Below are 21,929 nucleotides of genomic sequence, written 5' to 3' on the forward strand. Positions count from 1 at the left end.
TAGCTCTGGGTAAGAGGTAGGTTGGTGAGGTAAGTAGTTCGGGGCGGAGGTAGCTTTGGGGGGAAAATAGCTCAGTGGGATAGTTGGTCCTGGGGGAGAGGTAGCTCTGGGAAGTAGGTAGTTCTGGGTGGGGAGGTAGCTCTGGGGGAGGGGTAGCTCTGTGGGGTAGTAGGTCAGGGGTAGGTAGTTCTGGGGGGTAGTAGGTCAGGGAGAGGTAGCTCTGGGGAGGGGTAGCTCTGTGGGGTAGTAGGTCAGGGGTAGGTAGTTCTGGGGGGTAGTAGGTCAGGGAGAGGTAGCTCTGGGGAGGGGTAGCTCTGTGGGGTAGTAGGTCAGGGGTAGGTAGTTCTGGGGGTAGTAGGTCAGGGAGAGGTAGCTCTGGGGGAGGGGTAGCTCTGTGGGGTAGTAGGTCAGGGGTAGGTAGTTCTGGGGGGTAGTAGGTCAGGGAGAGGTAGCTCTGGGGGAGGGGTAGCTCTGTGGGGTAGTAGGTCAGGGGTAGGTAGTTCTGGGGGGTAGTAGGTCAGGGAGAGGTAGCTCTGGGGAGGGGTAGCTCTGTGGGGTAGTAGGTCAGGGGTAGGTAGTTCTGGGGGGTAGTAGGTCAGGGAGAGGTAGCTCTGGGGAGGGGTAGCTCTGTGGGGTAGTAGGTCAGGGGTAGGTAGTTCTGGGGGTAGTAGGTCAGGGAGAGGTAGCTCTGGGGAGGGGTAGCTCTGTGGGGTAGTAGGTCAGGGGTAGGTAGTTCTGGGGGGTAGTAGGTCAGGGAGAGGTAGCTCTGGGGAGGTAGGTAGTTCTGGAGAGTAGTTTGTCAGGGGGTAGGTAGCTCTCAGGGGGTAGCTCTGGGGGAGGGGTAGCTCTGGGGTGTAGTAGGTCAGGGGGAGGTAGCTCTGGGGAGTAGTTTGTCAGGGTGGTAGGTAGTTCTGGGGGGAGGTAACTCTGGGGAAGTAGATAGTTCTGGGTGGGGGGTAGCTCTGTAGGGGAGGTAGTTCCGGGGAATACTTCGTCGGGTTGTAGGGGAGGTAGCTCTGGGGGAGGCGTAGCAAGTCGCTGGGGAGGTAGCTCTGTGGGGGAGGCAGTTCTGGGGAATAGTTTGTCGGGGGAGAGATAGCTCTGGGGGGGAAGGTAGTTCTGGGGGAGGTAGCTCTGGGGGAGGGGTAGCTCTGGGGGGTAGTTGGTCCTAGGCGGGTAGGTAGCTCCTGCGGGGATAGCTCGGAGGGGTACCTGTGCAGATGACGCTGGCATCCTCATCGTGCTGGCAGTTGGTTCGCCCCCAGGGCTGTGCCCGGCACTGCTGCAGGGACATCTCCTTCCCACTGCAGCCCACATCATCCAGCCAGATGGGGCCGGTGCCAGTCCCAAAATGCGCCCCCCTGGGGGCAGCCTGTACTGCGCCACAGCCCAGCTCCCGGCACACCACGGCGCCCTCCAGCAGCCCCCAGCCGTCATCACACACCGAGCCCCACTGGCTCCCGTGAAGCACCTCCAGACGCCCCGCGCAGCTGTGGGGGCCCCCCACGAGCCGCAGGGGGGCGCCGCCTGCAGGGCAGATAATAGGTCACCAGGGGATGGGGATCACAGAGGGGCCCATAGGCCAGACTAAGAGGCTGGGGGCTCTCTGTAGAGGAAGGGGCGCCACAGGCCAGGCTGGGGCATGGGAGGGTCTTTCCAAGGGAAGGGAGCCCCACTGCCCAGGCTGATGGGTGGGGGCAAGTCTCTGACAGGGTCATGGCTCTGGCATGCTTGGTGACATCAGAACGGACAGAAGGGGAAGCTTGTAGATTCATAGATCCCAAGGCCAGAAGGGACCCCTTTCATCATCTAGTCTGACCTCCTGAATAGCACAGGCCAGAGAACATCCCCAGAATAATTCCTCGAGCATATTGTTTACAAAAACACCCAATCTTGAGTCAAAAATTGTCCATGATGGAGAATCCACAACAACCCACGGTAAATTGTTCCAATGCTTCATTACTCTCACTGTTAAAAATGTACATCTTAGTTCCAGTCTGAATTTGTCCAGCTTCAACTTCCAGCCACTGGATCGTGTTAGACCTTCCTCTCTAGACTGAAGAGCCCATTATTAAATATTTGTTCCCCATGTAGATATCTATAGTCTGTGATCATCCTCCCTTAACCTTCTCTTTGTGAAGCTAAATAGATCGAGCTCCTTGAGTCTGTCACTCTGAGGCAGGTTTCCTAACCCTTTAATCATTGTTGTGGCTCTTCTTTGACCCCACTCCAATTTATCACTATCCTTCTTGAATTGTGGGCACCAGAACTGGTTGATCACATAAGTGGTTACATCAGTGCCAAGTATAGAGGTAAAAATGCCTTTCTACTTCTACCTGAGATTCCCCTCCATCCCAGCATCTCATTAGCCCTTTTGGTTACAGCTTCACACTGGAAGCTCATGTTCAGCCAATTATCCACCACGATCCCCAAATCTTTTTCAGAGTCACTGCTTCCCAGGAGAGAGTTCACCATGTAAGCATGGCCTGCATTTTTTGTTCCTAGATGAATACATTTACATTCAGCCATATTAAAACACATATTGTTGCTTGCACCCACTTTATCAACTGATCCAGATCGCTCTGTGTCCATGACCTGTCCCCTTCATTATTTACCACTCCCCCAATATATGTGTCATTTGCAAACTTTATCAGTGACGATTTTATGTTTTCTTCCAAGTCATTGATAAAAATGTTAAGGAGCATAGGGTCAAGACCTGACCCTAGTGGGATCCCGCTAGAAACACTGCTGCTCGTTGATGATTCCCTCTTTACAGTTACATTTTGAGACCTATCAGCTAGCCAGTTTTTAATCAATTTAATGTGTGCCGTGTTAATTTTATATTGTTTTGTTTCATTCTAGTTGGTCATAGAATCATAGATTAGGATTGGAAGAGACCTCAGGAGGTCATCTAGTCCAACCCCCTGCTCAAAGCAGGACCAAGTCCAACTAAATAATCCCAGCCAGGGCTTTGTCAAGACAGGCCTTAAAAACCTGTAAGGATGGAGATTCCACCACCTCCCTAGGTAACCCATTCCAGTGCTTCACCACCCTCCTAGTGCAATAGTGTTTGCTAATATCCAACCTAGACTTCCCCCATTGCAACTTGAGACCATTGCTCCTTGTTCTGTCATCTGCCACCACTGAGAAAAGCTGCGCTCCATCCTCTTTGGAAACCGCTTTCAGGTAGTTGAAGGCTGCTATGAAATCCCCCCTCACTCTTCTCTTCTGCAGACTAAACAAGCCCAGTTCCCTCAGCCTCTCCTCATAAGTCATGTGCCCCAGCCCCCTAATCATTTTCGCTGCCTTCCACTGGACTCTCTCCAATTTGTCCACATCCTTTCTGTAGTGGGGGGCCCAAAACTGGATGCAGTACTCCAGATGTGGCCTCATCAGTGCCGAATAGAGGGGAATAATCACTTCCTTCGATCTGCTGGCAATGTTCCTACTAATACAGCCCAATATGCCTTTATCCTTCTTGGCAACAAGGGCACACTGTTTACTCATATCCAGCTTCTAATCCACTGTAATCCCCAGGTCCTTTTCTGCAGAAGTGCTGCTTAGCCAGTCGGTCCTCAGCCTGTAGCAGTGCATGGGATTCTTCTGTCTAAGTGCAGGACTTTGCACTTGTCCTTGTTGAACCTCATCAGATTTCTTTTGGCCCAGTCCTCCAATTTGTCTAGGTCACTCTGGACCCTATCCCTACCCTCCAGCATATCTACCTCTCCCCACAGTTTAGTGTTATCTGCGAACTTGCTGAGGGTGCAATCCATCCCACCCTCCAGATCATTAATAAAGATGTTGAACAAAACTGGCCTCAGGACCGACCCCTGGGGCACTCTGCTTAATACCGGCTGCCAACTAGACATCGAGCCATTGATCACTACCCATTGAGCCCGAAAATCTAGCCAGCTTTCTATCCACCTTATAGTCCATTCATCCAGTCCATACTTTTGTAACTTGCTGGCAAGATAATGTGGGAGACCGTAACAAAAGCTTCGCTAAAGTCCAGATATATCATGTCCACTGCTTTCTCCATATCCACAGAGCCAGTTAACTCATCATAGAAGGCAATCAGGTTGGTCAGACATGACTTGCCCTTTGTGAATCCATGTTGACTGTTCCTGATTACCTTTCTCTCCTCCAAGTACTTCAAAATGGTTTCCTTGAGGACCTGCTCCATGATTTTTCCAGGGACTAAGGTGAGACTGACCGGTCTGTAGTTCCCTGGGTTCTCCTCCTTCCCTTTTTTAAAGATGGGCACTATATTTGCCTTTTTCCAATTGTACGGCACCTCCCCTGATCACCATGAGTTTTCAAAGATAATGGCCAATGGCTCTGCAATCACATCAGCCAAGTCCCTCAGCACCCTTGGATACATTAGATCTGGACCCATGGGCTTGTGCATGTCCAGCTTTTCTAAATAGTCCTTAACCTGTTCTTTCACCACTCACAGCTGCTCACCTCCTCCCCATACCATGCTGCCCAGGACAGCAGTCTGGGAGCTGACCTTGTCTGTGAAGATGGAGGCAAAAATAGCATTGAGTACTTCAGCTTTTTCCACACCCTCTGTCACTAGGTTGCCTCCCCCATTCATTAAGGATCCGACACTTTCCCTGACCTTTTTCTTTTTCTAACATACAGGTAGAAACCCTTCTTGTTACCCTTCACATCCCTTGCTAGCTGCAACTCCAGTTGTGCTTTGGCCTTCCTGATTACACCCCTTCATGCTCGAGCAACATTTTTATACTCCTCCCTAGTCATCTGTCCAAGTTTCCACTTCTTGTAAGCTTCCTTTTTGTGTTTAAGCTCACCAAAGAGTTCACTGTTAAGCCAAGCTGGTCGCCTGCCATATTTGCTATTCTTTCTGCACATCAGGATGGTTTGTTCCTGCGCCCTAAATAAGGCTTCTTTAAAATACAGCCAGCTTTCCTGGGCTCCTTTCCTCATCATATTAGCCTCCCAGGGGATCCTGCCCATCAGTTCCCTGAGGGAGTCAAAGTCCGCTTTTCTGAAGTCCAGGGTCCGTATTTTATTACTGTCCTTTCTTCCTTTTGTGAGGATCCTAAAATTCACCACTCATGGTCACCGCTGCCCAGGTTGCCACCCACTTCTACTTCCCCTACCAATTCTTCCCTGTTTGTGAGCAGCAGGTCAAGAGGAGCACGGCCCCTAGTTGGTTCCTCCAGCACTTGCACCAGGAAGTTGTCCCCAACACTCTCCAAAAACTTCCTGGATTGTCTGTGCACCGCTGTATTGCTCTCCCAGCAGATGTCAGGGTGATTGAAGTCCCCCATGAGAACCAGGGCCTGTGTTCTGGAAACTTCAATTAATTGTCCAAAGAAAGCCTCGTCCACCTCATCCTCCTGGTCCGGTGGTCTATAGCACACACCCACCACGACATCATCCTTGTTGCTCTTGGTTTTAAACTTAACCCAAAGACTCTCAACAGGCTTTTCTCCAGTTTCATGCTGGAGCTCTGAGCAATCATACTGCTCTCTTATATATAGTGCAATGTTTCCACCTTTTCTCCCTGCCTGTCCTTCCTGAACAGTTTATACCCATCCATGACAGTGCTCCAGTCACGTGAGCTACCCCACCAAGTCTCTATTATTCCAATCACATCATAGTTCTTTGACTGTGCCAGGACTTCCAATTCTTTCTGCTTGTTTCCCAGGCTTCTTGCGTTTGTGTACAGGCACCTAAGATAACTAGCCGCTTGCCCTATTTTCTCAGTATGAATCAGGAGGCTGCCCCTGTTGCACCCTCCTCCTTGTGTTTTCTCCCGATATCCCACTTCCCCACTTACCTCAGGGCATAGGTCACCGTCCCCTGGCGAACCTAGTTGAAAGTCTGCAGTGACCCACTCAAGGTCATTCTTGGCAGTATCATTGGTGCCCACGTGGGGAAGTAGGAAGGGGTAGCGGTCCGAGGGCTGAGTCTCGGCAGACACTCCATCACATCCTGAATTCTAGCTCCTGGCAAGCAGCACACTTCTCGAGTCTCTCAGTCTGGTTGGCAAATGGATGACTCTGCCCCCCTTAGGAGGGAGTCCCCGATCACCACCACCCGTCTCCTCCTCTTGGGAGTGGTGGTCATGCAGTGCTAAGTCAAATGCCTCAGAGAAGACTAAGTATATTACATTAACACTATTACCTTTATCAACCAAACTTGTCATCCCATCAAAAAAGATATCAAGTTAATTTGACAGGATCTATTTTACATAAACCCATGTTGATCTGCAATATTTACATTACTCTACTTTAATACCTTATTAGTCAAGTCCCATGTCATCTGCTCCATGATCTTGCCTAGGATTGATGTCAGGCTGACAGGCCTATAATTACCTGGGTGATCCTGTTTACCCTTTTTAAATATTAGCACAATGTTAGCTTTCTTCTAGTCCTCTGGAACTACTGCAATGCTCCAAGACTGAATGAAAATCAACAGTAATGGTCCAGTGAGTCCCTCAGGCAGCTCTTTTAAAACTCTTTGATGGAAGTCATCTGGACCTGCTGATTTAAAAACATTTCTAACTTTAGTAGCTTCTATTTCATATCCTCCAGATATTAGTGGAATAAGAAGAGTGTTATCATCGTTCTATGATGAGACTGCATCATCTGTTTTCTTCCCATATACAGAACAGAAATAATTATTGAACACATCTGCCTTTTCTGCATTATTATTAATAATTCTACCATTTTCATCTAGTAATGCATCAATACCATGGTCAGGATTCTTTTCGTTACTACTTCACTTAAAAGTCTTCCCTAATCAATTTTATATAATTTCTAGCTTCTGATTTATATTCATTACTGCCAACTTCCTTTTTTCTTCCATTTGTTATATATATTTGTTTTTATTTTTATCACTGCTTTCGCTCCTCCTTTCAAGCAGGTCAGTTTTTTTAACCAGCAAGGCCTTCTTCCTCAGTTGTGGAATTGTGGCTTTTGGAGCATCTAATTCTCAAACTATTCCCAATTATCATACACATTTTTCTGATTAAATTCTTCCTCCCAGATGATTTGGCTCATAATTATTTTCAGCTTTGTGAAATTGTCCCTTCTAAAGCATCAGGTATACAGATTGCTGGACTGGAGTTTCTCCTTTTTGAACATTATAAATGTGATCAGGTCATGCTCACTTGTGACAAAGTGGGAATTTTTGGTAATATTTTTATGAATCCTATGTGCACCTCAGTTTCCCTCTGTAGTTTGCATTGCTACCCAGTGGGATAGCACTACTGCTGGAATAGTGCAGGACACACAGGAGTGTGTGTCATCTCATTGTCTGGGTGGAACAAATGGTTCATTACGGAACTGGTTGAAACAGACCTAGAGCAACAAGGAGTCCAGAGGAACAATGGAAGCTCCAAGGAGTGACCAATGGATACTCCACCATGGGTCGCGCTAGCACAGGGGAGGGAAAACTATGGCCCGCGGGCCAGATCCGGCCCGTCAGGATTGCCAGCCCCATGGCGCAGCAGGGCTAAGGCAGGCTCCCTGCCTGCCCTGGCCTCGCGCCGCTCCCAGAAGCAGCTGGCACCACATCCCTGCAGCCCCTGGGGGTGAGGGGGCAGAGGGTTCAGTGCGCTGCCCTCGCCTGCAGGCACTGCCCTCCACAGCTCCCATTGGCTGGGAATGGGGAACCATGGCCAATGGGAGCTTCGGGGGTGGTACACGCAGGCAAGGGCAGCACACGGCGGAGCCGCCTGCCCCACCCCACCCACCCCCAGGAGCCACTGCCAGACATGCTGGCCACTTCTGGGAGTGGTGCAGGGCCAGGGCAGGCAGGGAGCCTGCCTTAGCCCCACTGCGCGCCGCTGCCACCCCAGCATTGCTCGAGGTAAGCGACATTGGGCCGGAGCCTACACCCTGAACCCCTCCTGCACCCCACACCCCAACCCCCTGCCCTGAGGCCCCCTTACCCCTTGCCTTGAGCCCCCTGCTGTTCCCCTCCTGCTCCCCAGCCCCCTGTCCTGAGTCCCCTCCTTCAACCCGCATCCCTCCTGCACCTCAACCCCTTGTCCTGAGCCCCCTCCTGCACTCCACACCCCCTCCTGCACCCCACACTCCCTCCCGCATCCCAACCCCCACCCCAGCCCTACATTCATGGCCCTGCATACAATTTCCCCACCCAGATGTGGCCCTTGGACCAAAAAGTTTGCCCACCCCTGCTCTAGCAGGTGCGGCTGTGAATTCAACATGGCCCTGCCTGGAGACAGAGGACTGGGAGGTGACCAGCAGAGGATAAGTGTAGGCTCTGGCAGAAGCTTGGGGGTTCTCACCTGGCAACTGACTAAGGAACAGAATCTGAAGATGGGGTTTGCTCCCGCTCGACTGGGTTCGGGGCTGACCAGAATGAGCTCTGCTTGACCCTTCCTCTCTCTGCGCTGCCCTAAGGACTCCCTGTGCTGCATGCCACGGGCGAACAAACCCGACTGCTTTGAAAACGCCGCCAGGTATCACTGTAAATACTGGCTGAGGTGCATGAATCCCTTCACACAGACAAGGCTCTCCCCGGAGTATGACTCAGTTTCACATGCTGGGCAGAGCTCGTGGGGCAAAGCAGGAGGCAAGAGCCCAGAAAGCTCAGTCTCGGGGGCAGTGAGGCCCCATGGCCTGGCAGAAGAGTGAGACCCCTTGTGGGGTCTGGCACACTGAGAGGTTCCTCCAAGAGCCTGTTTAAACACTGGGGTGTAGTACCAATCCTGGGGCTCCGTGACCCTTGAACCTAAGCTGCCATTCATTGTTAGTTCTCTGATCAGTTCCTGTTTTGCAAAAATTCACGGGCCCGTGACCTGTCCATGGCTTTTACTAAAGATACCCGCCCTGACTAACACTTGGGCGGAGAAGCTGCTTGGGGCGGGCGGGCGGAGGAAGTCCGGGGGCGCCGTGGGTGCTGGGGGAGGTGGCCCGGGACCCCTGCTGGTGCTGGGGTGGGGGTGATCAGTGGGGCTGGCAGAGGCTTCCTACCTGGCTCCACATCCCTTCCGCTCCTAAGCAGCAGAGGCAGGCCAGGGCAGGGGCTCCACTGCTCCCACCACAAGTGCTGGCTGCCACAGCTCCCACTAACTGGGAGCTGCAGGGGGCCCATGCCAGTGGAAGCCAGGGCACCCCCCACCCCAAGGTAAGCACCCCCTCCCACACGCCCAAACTGCTGCTGCTGGCCCAGGGGCTGCCAGGCTCGGGCAGCCCCTCAGCCTGCACCAGCAAATTCAGAAGTCACGGAAGTCACAGAAAGTCACGGAATCCATGACAGACTCACAGCCTTAGCCATGAGATAAGAAGCAGAAAGTCACATCCTCACATTCCCTCTAAATTATATCAAAGCAAAGCAATATCGGGCTGTTAAAGAGGTGCTCCTGTCCTAATGGTACCCACAATCACCAGATAAAGAAATGTTTAAAGAAAACTTTGTCTGATAGCATTCTGTCTGGCAAGGAACCACTTGCCACTGGGTGTGAAATCTACTTCTTTATTGTTTTGCCTTTTTGGTCCCCACTTCTCTCATGGTCATCTGTATGGTCTCTGTCTGGTTCTTTGATTGTTTCTGTCTGTTGCATAACTCATTTTGCAAGATTTAAATCAATTAAGGTGGTGGGGAATGATTGGTTAAAGAATTGTTTTGTAATGGGCTAGGATTGTGAAAAATACTGTTTTGTAGTACTTTAGTTTAAAACAATTGATTAAGGTATAGCTAAGCAGGACTCAAGTTTAACTATATAAATTGGGGTCCCAACTCCAAAAGGAAGTTCTTTAGAACCTAACTCCAGGACAAAGCTCAAGATCAGAGTTGCCAAACCTCAACACCCTGCCAACCATACCGTGCTGGAAGCTAGAGCCCCGGATGACCTGATCCTGACTGGACATCAGGAAAATTTCGTCTGCCTTATTGGGAGTGGTCAGCATTGTATGCTTAGCCTGTGTATTCTGTGTTGGTAAGTGTTAATAAATAGAAGTTAAGGATATTACTGTATAAGGCTCTTTCACTGGTAAACAGGCCCCGCAAACCCGCTGATTACTTCCTGAGCCCTAAGAATGGGGGTGGGGGCCCTGAGCCCTAAGAACTGGGTAAGGGTAGGTGCCTTTTGCCCATTGCCCTAGGAACTAAATCAACCGGGTTATGTCTTGAGCCCATGGTAGGGTAAAGGTGGGGTGTCCTAGAGCGTGCGGGTAACAGTTTATAGACAAGCTCAAGTGTAAAATTCCCCTGTGTTGGCTGCAGCACTCTCTGGATTAGGAAACTGTCATCTACAATATTCTCAAAAAGAAAAGGAGTATTTGTGGCACCTTAGAGACGAACAAATTTATTTGAGCATAAACTACAGCTCACGAAAGCTTATGCTCAAATAAATTTGTTCGTCTCTAAGGTGCCACAAATACTCCTTTCCTTTTTACAAATACAGACTAACACGGCTGCTACTCTGAAACCTACAATATTCTGAAATTCCTACGACAGTTTGATCCTGGCAGTGTGAGATCTCCAGGGTAGGTCACTCCAATTGGAGGGTTTTCTCAAAGCTCTGCTCTAGGAATTACTTGGGGGATGTTCTCGGGCCTGTGTTATGCAGGAGGTCAGACTAGACATTACCACAATGGCCCCTTCTGCCTTGGAATTGAAAAGAATTGAAGTCCCCCAGGATACAGCTGTTCTTCCACACATGGTAGAGAAGTGACTCAGAAACCAGCAATGCCACTTTTAAGGTCGGGTACCCTCCCTCCCCGTTTGCCCACTTGAGGCTTCCTACCTAGGCTCTAATCCTTGATTTTAACATTCCAGTTCTGCGGCTTATCCCATCAGGGGTCAGTAATAGCAGCTAGCTCCAATCAATGCTCATAAATGAGCAATTCCACTTCCCCTGGGATGAAGCCCCAGGAAGCTGGGGAGATGGAATGGAGGGAGGCATGTGCCAAGGAGTGGGAGGGTCATTGGGGGTGGGGGTCTGCTGGGGGGGGAATTGGTTTGTCTCATACTCACTGTGCTCTGGCGTGGTGGAAGCTGGCCTGGCAGTGCTCTGTGCTGGGGGGCTGTGGTCCCCAAGGGCCGGCTGCACCGAGGGCTCAGTGGTGATGATGGGCAGGAAGCGGTGAGCTGTGGGCACAGCAGGGTCAGACAGGGACACATAGACACGGCCACAGGGAGAGTGTGGCCTTTGGGCCCTGGAAGGATCGGTGCCAGCCACAATGGGCACTGAAATGGAACAGGCCATATCACCTGCGCCATACCCAGAGCCCCAGCCACACCATGCTGTAGTGGGACACAGGGCCTTCTAGGGGCATCCGCTCCGCTCCGGCCCAAGGCGGGGACTGGCTGGCTCAAGGGGCGGGGAATAGCACATGGGGCCTTCTAGGGGCATCCGCTCAGCTCTGGCCCCAGGCAGGGACCAGCTGGCTCAGGGGGTGGGGAATGGGACACGGGGCCTGTCCCCTCTATGGGGAGCCGGCTTCCATCCAGCCCCAGGCAGGCACTGGCTGGCTCAGGGGGCAGGGAACGGGACATGGGGACCTCTAGGGGGGTCCGCTCCATTCTGGCCCCAGGCGTGGACCAGCTGGCTCAGGGGGTGGGGAATGGCTCATGGGACCTGATCCCAATAGTTGTCCCAGAGCTGGGTGCGGCCTGGCACAGCTGTGTGGTTTTCCCAGCTGCCACCTCACATGCTCCGGCTGGCCCCACCTGAGCACACAGCGCTGGCGTCCTCCTCGTGGCTGCAGACATGCTGGCGCCAGCCCCGGTGACGGCAGTGGCGCAGATGTTGCTCTGAGCCCTGGCACCGCACCTCATTGAGCCAGATGGGGCCCGAGCCCTCCCCAAACCAGGCGCCCACGGGGGCGGAGAGTGCGGTGCCGCAGCCCAGCTGCCTGCACACCACGGCTGCGTCGGCCAGGTCCCACTCGTCGTCACACACCGAGCCCCAGCGGCCCTTGTAGTTGATCTCCACACGCCCCACGCACTCACTGGGGCCCCCAGCCAGACGCACCAGGAATGGGCCTGCAGGGATGGCACAGCCTGTCAGACCCACAGCCCCCCTCTCATGGCCCCTCTGACCCATAGGGCCCTCCCCTCTCCACACAGCCCCGCGGGGCCTTATCCCCACCCCCAGGGCCCCATTGCACCACTCCTTCCTCCCAGGACCCCATCCCCCCACAGTCCTATCTGCTCCACGGGACTGCTCTCCTCTAGCCCCACCCCAATAGGCCCCTTCCCTCGAGGGCCCCTCCACCCTGAGGGCCCCTCCCCACAGGAAACTCCTACCCCATATAGTCCTTCCCTCCCAGGCTCCCACCCCATAATGGGGCTGTTCCTCCCTGTGCCCATCACCCCTTGGGCCACTCCGCCCCACTGAGCCCACCCCCATGATCCTTCACTCACCTGTGAACCTTCAACCCCTTTGAGCCTCCACCCCACTGCAACACTTCACACCCCCTGCAACCTTTCACCCCACTGCAACCCTTTCACTGCACTGCGATCCTTCATACCCCTGCCTCACATGGGCTGGAGTTGTGGTTGCCCAGTCCCATCCCCATCACATCAGAAACCCTAGAGCCAGCAAGAGCTGGAGGCAGAGAGGGGACCCCCACAGACAGTGCCAGGCCCAGACAGTGCTAGGGTGAGACAGGCAGGGGTGAACACACACACGGCTAGGGATACACTGGCCAGGCCTACGCGCAGAGTTTGCTGGCATGGCTGTTGGGCAGGGTGTGAAGAGCTGTCATCCCTGCCCAACATGGCTCTGTCAGCAGAGCCCTGAGTGGTACCTGCAGGACAGAGCTTGCATCATCAAGGTGGCTCAGCTGGGCTGGGCCAAGCACTGCTCCATGAGCTGCGTCCACACCAGGCTCGCGCAGGCCCTAGGTAGTCCTGTGCCCCGCCTCCCCCCGACACACACAGGGATAGGGACACCCATACATAGGGGCACACACAGGGACAACAGATGCACGCATACACACACACAGAGCCAACAGGGACACATACACAGGGACACACACAGGTGCGCGCACACACCCACAATACGCAGTTACCTGTGCAGTGAAATTCCAGGAACCCAACTGAAAAACAAGAGCGCAACGGGTGAGCAGAGCCCAGCAGATGGCTAATCTCCTGCCCAGTGGGTCAGGACTGTCCTGGGGGCGGGGGGGGGGGCCTGGCTGGGTGTGGGGGAGCAGCCAGTCTGAGCCCCCAACCCGGGAATGACCAGAATGAGCAGCACTTAGATATACACTGCAAATGCCTGTGAAAGGAGCGAGCCCTGGAGTGCCAGGCACCTTGATCTCCCTGCCTGCGGTTTTGAAACTGAGTATCCCCTGCCCAGAGCTCAGCACCCACTGCCCAGTGCCCCCTGCTTGCCGCCCCCTGCCCAGCATTCAGCACCAGCTTCCCAATGCTCAGTGACCTCTGCCAGCACTGTGTCCCCTGCAGCCCTCAGCATCCGGGAGTTCTGACAGTGCCTGAGGTGGGACCCTGGGGCTAGGAAGGGGCTGGGCTTCCCCAGTGCCTGAGCCTCGCCCCCAAAGCAGCTGGTACTCACCAAGGAGGAGCAGGGGCAGCCGCATGGTGGCTGGTGGGGAGCAAGCCCTGGGGCCAGGTCTGCACAGTGTCAGGAAGGGGTGTTTCATGGAGCAGGACTGGCCAGGCCAGGGGATGACTCAGCCTGGCCACAATTTCTAAGGAGGGAGCCTTGCAACGCCCACAGCTCAGGGTGGTGACCTCGGAGCCTGGGAAGCCAGGGGTGGCAGGGAACCCTGTGTACAGGAGTAGGCAAGCATGACACCAGGGATGCTGGATTGGGCGAGCCCTGCCAGCCACATGTCCCAGGACAGAGAGCAGCATCCTCCAGCCAGGCCACTGGCAGGCAATGGGTTAATGAGCTGCAACAGAAACAGCTGCAACAGCTGGGCTCATGCCTGTGTGTGCAGCACAAACCAACACCCAGGGCCACACACACACACCCAGCCATCCCTACATGCCCGCCCATGCGTGTGCAACTATTCATGCAAAGGGATGCACACGCACAGACACACACAGGTGCTGACATACATGTGCACACACACTGACACATGCATTGTCAATTCGTACACATGCCAACGCACACACACAGTCAGTCATTCACACATATACACACACCGACATACTTGTGTGCACACTGACACGTCCTCCTGTGATTCCAGCTGCCAGGCTGGCCTCACGCCCTGTGTGCTGTGCCATGTCCGGACCAAGGGGTGTGAGGGGACAGGGGGAGGGGTCCTGTCCTGCCATGGGGGCCCTGGCCTGGCTGGCGCTCATCTCCCCCCACAGCCCTGGGGATGTCCAGGCCTCACAGTCCCAGCCAGGGGCGAGTCATAGAAAGACTGAGTCAGTGCTGTGCGAGCCAGGCTGGCCTGCAGCCAGCAGTGCCGCGGGTAGAGGCACAGCACAGCCCAGGCCTCTGGGACCCTGCCCGTAAACAGGGGACCCTGGCCACCTGGCACCCCATGCCAGGCACTGCCCCTGCCCAGCCAGCTGCACCGCAGGGCAGTCGCTGCTGAGGGCTGTGTTTCCAGGGTACTGGCAACCATAGCAACCTGTGTTGTCATACAACCAAACATCCCGCTAAACAGCAGCTGCCTGACCCGCCGTGGATGGGAGACTGCCAAGGAACAGGCAAGCGGCTGCAAGGAGCAGGCAGGGGCTCTCTCCCCACGCAGTCAGTGCTAGCCCCAATGCCCCAGGGCAGCGCTAGGGGGCTTGTGCTGCAGAAAATGGGGTGCTCAGTAGGGGGCGTTCTCCCCTGGCCATCAGCGCTGGCCCACCATGCACACTAAGATGGGAGGAGGGATATTTGCTGTTGTAAGAACATGTCTGGAGATCGAGAGACAGCTCCCATTGGCCTTTCCTGGCAGTGACTCTCCTGACGACCCCCCTGGGCTGAGTGGATCCCCTTGCTGTGTGTTCCTGCTGGCTGGCCTCTGCCTGGGGAGCTGCCTCAGGCCCATCGGGGTAGGAGATAGATGGAGCTGCTGTATCTACAAAGGCAAGATTTATTCACACACATGCTCAAACATACATGTACCCAGTGACAGCTGGCAGCCTGCGTGACTGCAGCAAGGTCCCATGGCCCCGGGTGGGGCAGTGTGAGCTCTGGGTGCTTGGACAGCAGCTGCCAGACTGCGGGGGCAACTGACAGCTCCAGAGTCCCCATTCTCCTGGCTGCAGCAATGCGATCCTCAGCCAGGCCCAGGCCTGGGAATTTGCCCATGGCAAACCATGGCCAAATGACTCCATCACGCAGCCAAGCTGGTGCTGGGGAGAGCCCACTCTGGGGCAGGAGAGAGACACTCCTCCACAGCCCTGCTCTAATGTTGGGGTCCCACCCACCCCTGAGGCAACGCCTGCACCTCCACCCCAAGGGCAGGACATCCCCAGTCTCCAAGCTCAAGTTCCCTTTTGCTCCGCTCCATGTCAGGGTCGCCCACCCTATATTTCTTTCCCCAGAGCAGTCACCATAGAGCCTGTGATCCCCACCCACCACAGTCACAATCGGGGCTGTGATCTCCTATCGTAGAATATCAGGGTTGGAAGGGACCTCAGGAGGTCATCTAGCCCAACCCCCTGCTCAAAGCAGGGCCAATCCCCAATTTTCCCCCCGATCCCTAAAAGGCCCCCTCAAGGATTGAACTCAAAACCCTGGGTTTAGCAGGCCAATGCGCAAACCACTGAGCTAACCCTCCTCCCTCCCAGTCACAATCAGGTCCGGCTGGTCTTCTCCTGCTGAAGCTCCAGCAAGGGACTCATCCAGAACAGGTGGTTTCCAGTCCAGGACAAGGTGGCACTGCTGTCCTGGGAGTGAAGTCCGGGGTTGTCACACCCTAAATCCCACATCCCGGCCATCGCTGCCCTGTGTCCCTCGGTGGCATCCATGGAGCAGAGGGACTCCTGGGCATGAGGACAGATACGGCCCGCCAGCCCTTGGCCAGAATTGCTCTCTGCAAGCCGCTCCCCCGACCCAGCAGGGCAGGGGGCAGGGAGGGGCTGCTAGAGCTCCTTGCTGAACTCCTGCAGGATGGTGTAGCCCAGCCAGCGGCGCCCGCCGGTGGGGCGGTAGCCGCTGCTCTCAAAGAGGCCGATGGCAGCCTTGGTGACCACGGCAGCGTAGAGCACCATGCGTTCGTAGCCCTGCGCCCGGGCCTGGGCCTCCAGGAAGGCCAGCAGGCGGCGCCCCACGCCGGAGCGACGGTACCAGCGGCTGACGGCCAAGCGCCTCAGCTCGGCTGTGCGGGTCGCCCCCTGCGGGTGGGGCTGCAGCGCCACGCAGCCGCACACGTCGTCGCCGCCGTACACCGCCACCCAGAGCCCACGCTGCCCCGAGCGGTAGTACGCGCCCAGGCCACCAAGGTCCGGCGAGCGCCGCAGCAGCAGCTTGAGGGCCAGGATGGTGAGGAGCACGGGCCCCAGCAGCGCCGCTACAAAGGAGTTGAGCAGGAAGCGGAGGCCGCTGCTCACCACGGCCAGGAGCAGCAGCACCACGGGCCGTGTCAGGACATACAGGATCAGCCGGTTCTCCGTGTCCTTGAACCCATCCTGGGGGGAAAGGGCATGTCAGCAGGGCCTGGCACAAGGACAGCATAGGCAGGACAAGCAGGGAGGTTGGGGGGAGGGAGAGAGTGCAACGTAGGGTCAGGCTGTGATGTCGGGTTCGCCCCGGGCAGCAGCTTTCCCTGAGGGATGTGACCCCACCTGAAAGGGCACCACAGCCACAGGGGATGGTATCGAGGGCAGTGCAGGGTGCGACACAGGGCCTCAATCCCATGCATTTCTCACAGGTACTGCACACAGAGCACAAAGGCCAGGGGTAGAGGGAAAGGAGCAGGGTTCTAGCTCTGTATCTTGCAGGCCAGCAGGGTTTAGTGCTCACAGCAGGAAATGGCAGGTCAAGAGCAGGTCTTGCACTGACCCTGTGTGACTTCAAGGGTCAGTTGCCTCAGCTCTCTGCGCCTCAGGTCTGGTCTACACTAGGGAGGGATCGATCTAAGTTATGCAACTTCAGCGATGTGAATGACATAGCTGAAGTCGACGAACTTAGATCGACTTACCGTGGTGTCTTCACCGCAGTGAGCCGACTGCTGCCGCTCCCCCGTCGACTCTGCCTGCGCCTCTCGCGGAGCTGGAGTACAGGAGTCGAGGGGAGAGCGCTCGGGGGTCGATTTATCGCGTCTAGACTAGACACAATAAATCGACCCCCGCTGAATCGATCGCTGCCCGCCGACCCTGCGGGTAGCGTAGACATACGCTTAGTTTCCTCCATGAATAATGGTATTCTCACTGACCTGCTGCAACAAGCTAGGTTTGGGGTGGGCAAACTACGGCCCACGGGCCAGAACCGGCCCCTCAGGGCTGTCAATCCAGCCTGCGGGATTGCCAGCCCTGTGGCACTTTGGGCCCTGCGCCACTCCGGGAAGCGGCCGGCACCATGTCCCTGCGGCCCCTAGGGGAATGATAGAATCATAGAATATCAGGGTTGGAAGGGACCTCAGGAGGTCATCTAGTCCAACCCCCTGCTCAAAGCAGGACCAATCCCCAATTAAATCATCCCAGCAGGGCTTTGTCAAGCCTGACCTTAAAAACTTCTAAGGAAGGAGATTCTACCACCTCCCTAGGTAACGCATTCCAGTGTTCCACCACCCTCCTAGTGAAAAAGCTTTTCCTAATATCCAACCTAAACCTCCCCCACTGCAACTTGAGACCATTACTCCTTGTCCTGTCCTCTTCTACCACTGAGAATAGTCTAGAACCATCCTCTCTGGAACCACCTCTCAGGTAGTTGAAAGCAGCTATCAAATCCCCCCTCATTCTTCTCTTCTGCAGACTAAACAATCTCAGTTCCCTCAGCCTCTCCTCATAAGTCATGTGTTCCAGACCCCTAATCATTTTTGTTGCCCTTCGCTGGACTCTCTCCAATTTATCCACATCCTTCTTGTAGTGTGGGGCCCAAAACTGGACACAGTACTCCAGATGAGGCCTCACCAATGTCGAATAGAGGGGAACGATCATGTCCCTCAATCTGCTCGCTATGCCCCTACATATACATCCCAAAATGCCATTGGCCTTCTTGGCAACAAGGGCACACTGTTGACTCATATCCAGCTTCTCGTCCACTGTCACCCCTAGGTCCTTTTCCGCAGAACTGCTGCCAATCATTCGGTCCCTAGTCTGTAGCTGTGCATTGGGTTCTTCCGTCCTAAGTGCAGAACCCTGCACTTATCCTTATTGAACCTCATCAGATTTCTTTTGGCCCAATCCTCCAATTTGTCTAGGTCTTTCTGTATCCTATCCCTCCCCTCCAGCGTATCTACCACTCCTCCCAGTTTAGTATCATCCGCAAATTTGCTGAGAGTGCAATCCACACCATCCTCCAGATCATTTATGAAGATATTGAACAAAACCGGCCCCAGGACCGACCCCTGGGGCACTCCACTTGACACCGGCTGCCAACTAGACATGGAGCCATTGATCACTACACGTTGAGCCCGACAATCTAGCCAACTTTCTACCCACCTTATAGTGCCAGGAATGGGGAACCGCAGCCAATGGGAGCTTCGAGGGAGGTACCCACAGGCAAGGGCAGCACGTGGAGCCCTCTGTCCCCGCTCCCCCAGGGGCCGCAGGGACGTGGTGCTGGCCACTTCCCGGAGCGGCGCAGGGGCCGGGGCCAGGGCAGCAGGCAGGGAGCCTACCCTGGCCCTGGTGCGTGCTGCTGCCACCCTGGAGCTGCTCCAGGTAAGAGGCACCGGGCCAGAGCCTGCAGCCCGAACTCCTCCTGCACCCCACACCCCAAATCCCTGCCCTGAGCCCCCTGCCTGCACCCCAACCCCCTGCCGTACTGTGCACCCCAAGCTCCTACCCCGAGCCCCCTGCCACACCCTGAACCCCTCCTGCACCCCAACCCCCTACCCTGAACCCCCTCCCGCACTCCACACCCCTCCCTGCACCACTGCCCTGAGCCCCCCCTGCACTGTGCACCCCCTCCTGCACCCCAACCCCCTTCCCTGAGCCCCCTCGTACACCCTGCACCGCTCCTCTGCCCCAACCCCTTGCCCTGAGCCCCTTCCTTAACACCACACCCCCCTTCCACACTCAGCACTCCCTCCTGCACCCTAACCCCAACCCCAGCCCTACATTCATGGCCCTGCATGCAATTTCCCTACCCAGACGTGGCCCTCAGGCCAAAATGTTTGCCCACCCCGAGCTAGGGGCGGGGGACATGCAGGATCATTAACTAGCTTTGAGATCCCCACAGGGCAGGTGCTAAAGGCAGGCAAAGCGTTAGAGCTTGAACGGTCGGACAGACAGACAGCTCCAAGCCTGGACAGACTGGCACTGACTGGCCCCTCCCCAGACCTTTAGCAGGTCCAGGACCATCTGCTCCTCATCTTCCTGCATCTCACGGATGGCGAGCTGGCTAGGGTCCAGCATGGGCATCATGTCTGGCAGGAGTGAGAGCACCTGCAAGGCAGGAGACAAGGCTGAGTGCTGGGGCTTTCTCTTTCCCCTTGCAGACCTGGTGAGGCTCCGAATGGCTCACTCCCCCAGCACTGAGAGCAGGCCCTGCTGAGCCAGCTCTGCCCCCAGGCCAGTGCCACCCATCACTGCCCTAGAGTCATTCAGCGACTGCAGCACAGAGAAGAGCTGGGCAGGTCCAGGAGGCTGAATCCACAGGGTGTTCCCAGGCAAGAGCAGAAAGAGCACCTCCTAGAGTGGAAAGGCCCCACGTCCCATTCTCCACCCCCTAAGCCAGCCATTCCCCACCCTGAGGCCGGGTGGGAGCTGGAGCCCCCTACAGGGGGAAGGCCCCACGTCCCATTCCCCACCCGGGGGCCCGGTGGCAGCTGGAGCCCCCTACAGGGGGAAGGCCCCATGTCCCATTCCCCACCCGGGGGCCCGGTGGCAGCTGGAGCCCCCTACAGGGGGAAGGCCCCATGTCCCATTCCCCACCCTGGGGCTGGGTGGGAGCTGGAGCTCCCTAGAGGGGGAAGGCCCCACGTCCCATTCCCTGCCCCCCTGAGCCAGCCATTCCCCACCCTGGGGCCAGGTGGGAGCCAGCACCCCCTAGAGGGGAAAGGGCCCCATGGCCCAGGTGGCAGAGGGGTCAGAGAGACAAGGTGGGGCAGAAGCAGCTCTCACCACTGATGAGATCTTTGCTCTCCTGCTGCTGCCCCGCCAGAGCAGAGTAGCCCCCTCACAGGGAGAGCTCCCGCCCCCACTGCCCTAGAGATAATGGAGATATGTCCCTCCCCCCATGAAAGAGAAAGGGACTGCCCACCCCTGCCCCCACGGCCCCTCCCCCCATTAAAGGGAATGGGACTGCCCCCCTCCCCCATTAAAGAAATGGGACTGCCCGCCCCTGCAACCACCTCCTCCCCCCAAGAACAGAATGGTACAGTCCTCCTCCCCAGAAAATGCGACCCCTGCAGCACATGCGATGGAGCTCCCCGGCAGCCCACAAGAATGGAACCTCCCACAACCCGCCATCCCCCCGCCGCTGTGAGCAATGGACCTGCTCCACGGTCTCAGAGCCTCTCACCCCAGCCCAGTGCGTAGGCACCGGCGGCCTCGCTCCTCCTGCCCAGTACGCATGCGCCGTAGCTCACGCCTCCGACTCTTCCCCCACCCGCCCTGGCACTACCTAGCAACCGTTGCTAAGGCAGCAAGTGCGGCCCAGCGGGCCGCATAGGGCCTGCCTCGCAGTGAGGGGGCGCGAGGAGGCCGAGGCCGGGTCCTGCAGGAGGACAGTGGGGTGTGTGCAAGGATGGGGGCTCCTCCTGGGGCACTCACCAAACGGGCACCAATCCCTGGGGGTGGGGGGGGCATGGCCCCTACCCATGGCACTGCTATGAGGGCTCTTGCAATGGCCCCCCCAAAGCCAGGCTCCTGCCATGCTGGCCTGCATGTTGGGACAAGATGCCAGGACTGCCCCCACCTCTTGCCTGATCTGCAGCCATGACCAAGCCAGGGGCCCTGGCCAGCCTGCTCCAGAGGCCTCCCCACAAACTGCCTCCAGCCAGCCAGAGTCTCTGTGGATGGATGCGCCGTGGGGCAGGCTGAGCCAGACTGTGACCAGGAGGGAAGGGAGCAAACTGAGCTGTACTCAGTGACCCAGCAGGTGGCCCGACCCCAATCCACTGACCAGTGAGTGAGGGGGCGGGCCGAGCCAGACCCCGTGATCGGGCTGGCAAGCCAAGCCGGACCTGGTGGCTATTGAGTGAGGGGGTGAGCTAAGCTGGACCCAGGGGGACCTGGTGACCAATGAGTTAGTGGGCGAGCCAGTCTGGCTCCACTGACCCAGTGTGCAGGCGAAGCCAGATCTAGCAACCAATGAGCGAAGCAAGTCGGACCCAGTGTGTGAGCCAAGCCAGAGCCGGTGACCAAGTGAACAGACAAGCTGAGCCAGACCCAATGACTGAGCTGAGCTGGACTCAGTGAGCCAGGCCAGACCTGGTGACCACTGAGCAAGGGGACAAGCCAAGATGGACCCAGTGACCTGACAGGCAGGCCCCACCCAACACATATTCAGGGGTCAAATGTACAGTGCAGGATATGGGGGGGCAAAGGGGCCCTTGCCGAGCCCCACCCCACTCTCTGCAGTACAGGCCCCCAAGCACCATCCTGGGGCATTGGGACCAGCACTGATTGCTGCTTTCCTGTGGCAAAGCCCTGCAGCCCCCAGCACAAGAATTATCTAATGAACACTCCTCAAGCTTGGCAGGTCCCCGGGTCCCTCTACCCCAGCTGCTCCAGCACAGGGACCCATCTCTGTGTCTGAGCACATACTGATCTGTTTCATGCATCCACAGCTGCCGGGCTGAGCCCGCAGGCACGCACCAGCCACAGCTAGGTTCGGCACAGGGGCTGCAGCTGTGGTGGCAGCAGGAGGGCACCATCTACCAGCTGGGCCC

At 56.2% G+C, this 21,929-nt stretch overlaps 2 protein-coding genes across 4 annotated transcripts in view; both read right to left on the reverse strand.

Moving 5' to 3' along the window:
* LOC125629389 (uncharacterized) overlaps positions 1-15,235 on the reverse strand; it is a 29,700-nt gene extending 14,465 nt beyond the window's left edge. The window contains exons 1-5 of the mRNA XM_075122681.1: positions 15,050-15,235; positions 13,023-13,101; positions 11,677-11,991; positions 10,981-11,094; positions 1,213-1,527 (exon numbers count right to left, since the gene is read on the reverse strand). Of these exons, the coding sequence (XP_074978782.1) occupies positions 1,213-1,527; positions 10,981-11,094; positions 11,677-11,991; positions 13,023-13,101; positions 15,050-15,235 (1,009 nt within the window). The remainder of the gene's footprint in view (positions 1-1,212; positions 1,528-10,980; positions 11,095-11,676; positions 11,992-13,022; positions 13,102-15,049) is intronic.
* On the reverse strand, positions 15,000-20,639 carry NAT14 (N-acetyltransferase 14 (putative)). 3 transcript variants are annotated; one of them, XM_048834842.2, is made up of 3 exons: positions 20,558-20,639; positions 19,375-19,479; positions 15,000-16,557 (listed from the first exon to the last, which is right to left on the reverse strand). In XM_048834842.2, exons 2-3 carry the CDS (start codon positions 19,456-19,458, stop codon positions 16,012-16,014), a joined length of 630 nt encoding a protein of 209 aa, XP_048690799.1. In that variant the 5' UTR covers positions 19,459-19,479; positions 20,558-20,639; the 3' UTR covers positions 15,000-16,011. The 3 variants fall into 3 exon arrangements, with proteins under 3 accessions (XP_048690799.1, XP_048690801.1, XP_048690798.1); XM_048834844.2 differs by having other exon boundaries at positions 20,531-20,586; XM_048834841.2 differs by lacking the exon at positions 20,558-20,639 and adding an exon at positions 20,158-20,255.
* Between the last annotated feature and the right edge of the window lie 1,290 nt (positions 20,640-21,929).

This window comes from Caretta caretta, chromosome 23, assembly GCF_965140235.1.
Source record: "Caretta caretta isolate rCarCar2 chromosome 23, rCarCar1.hap1, whole genome shotgun sequence".
Classification (NCBI taxonomy): Eukaryota; Metazoa; Chordata; order Testudines; family Cheloniidae; genus Caretta; species Caretta caretta.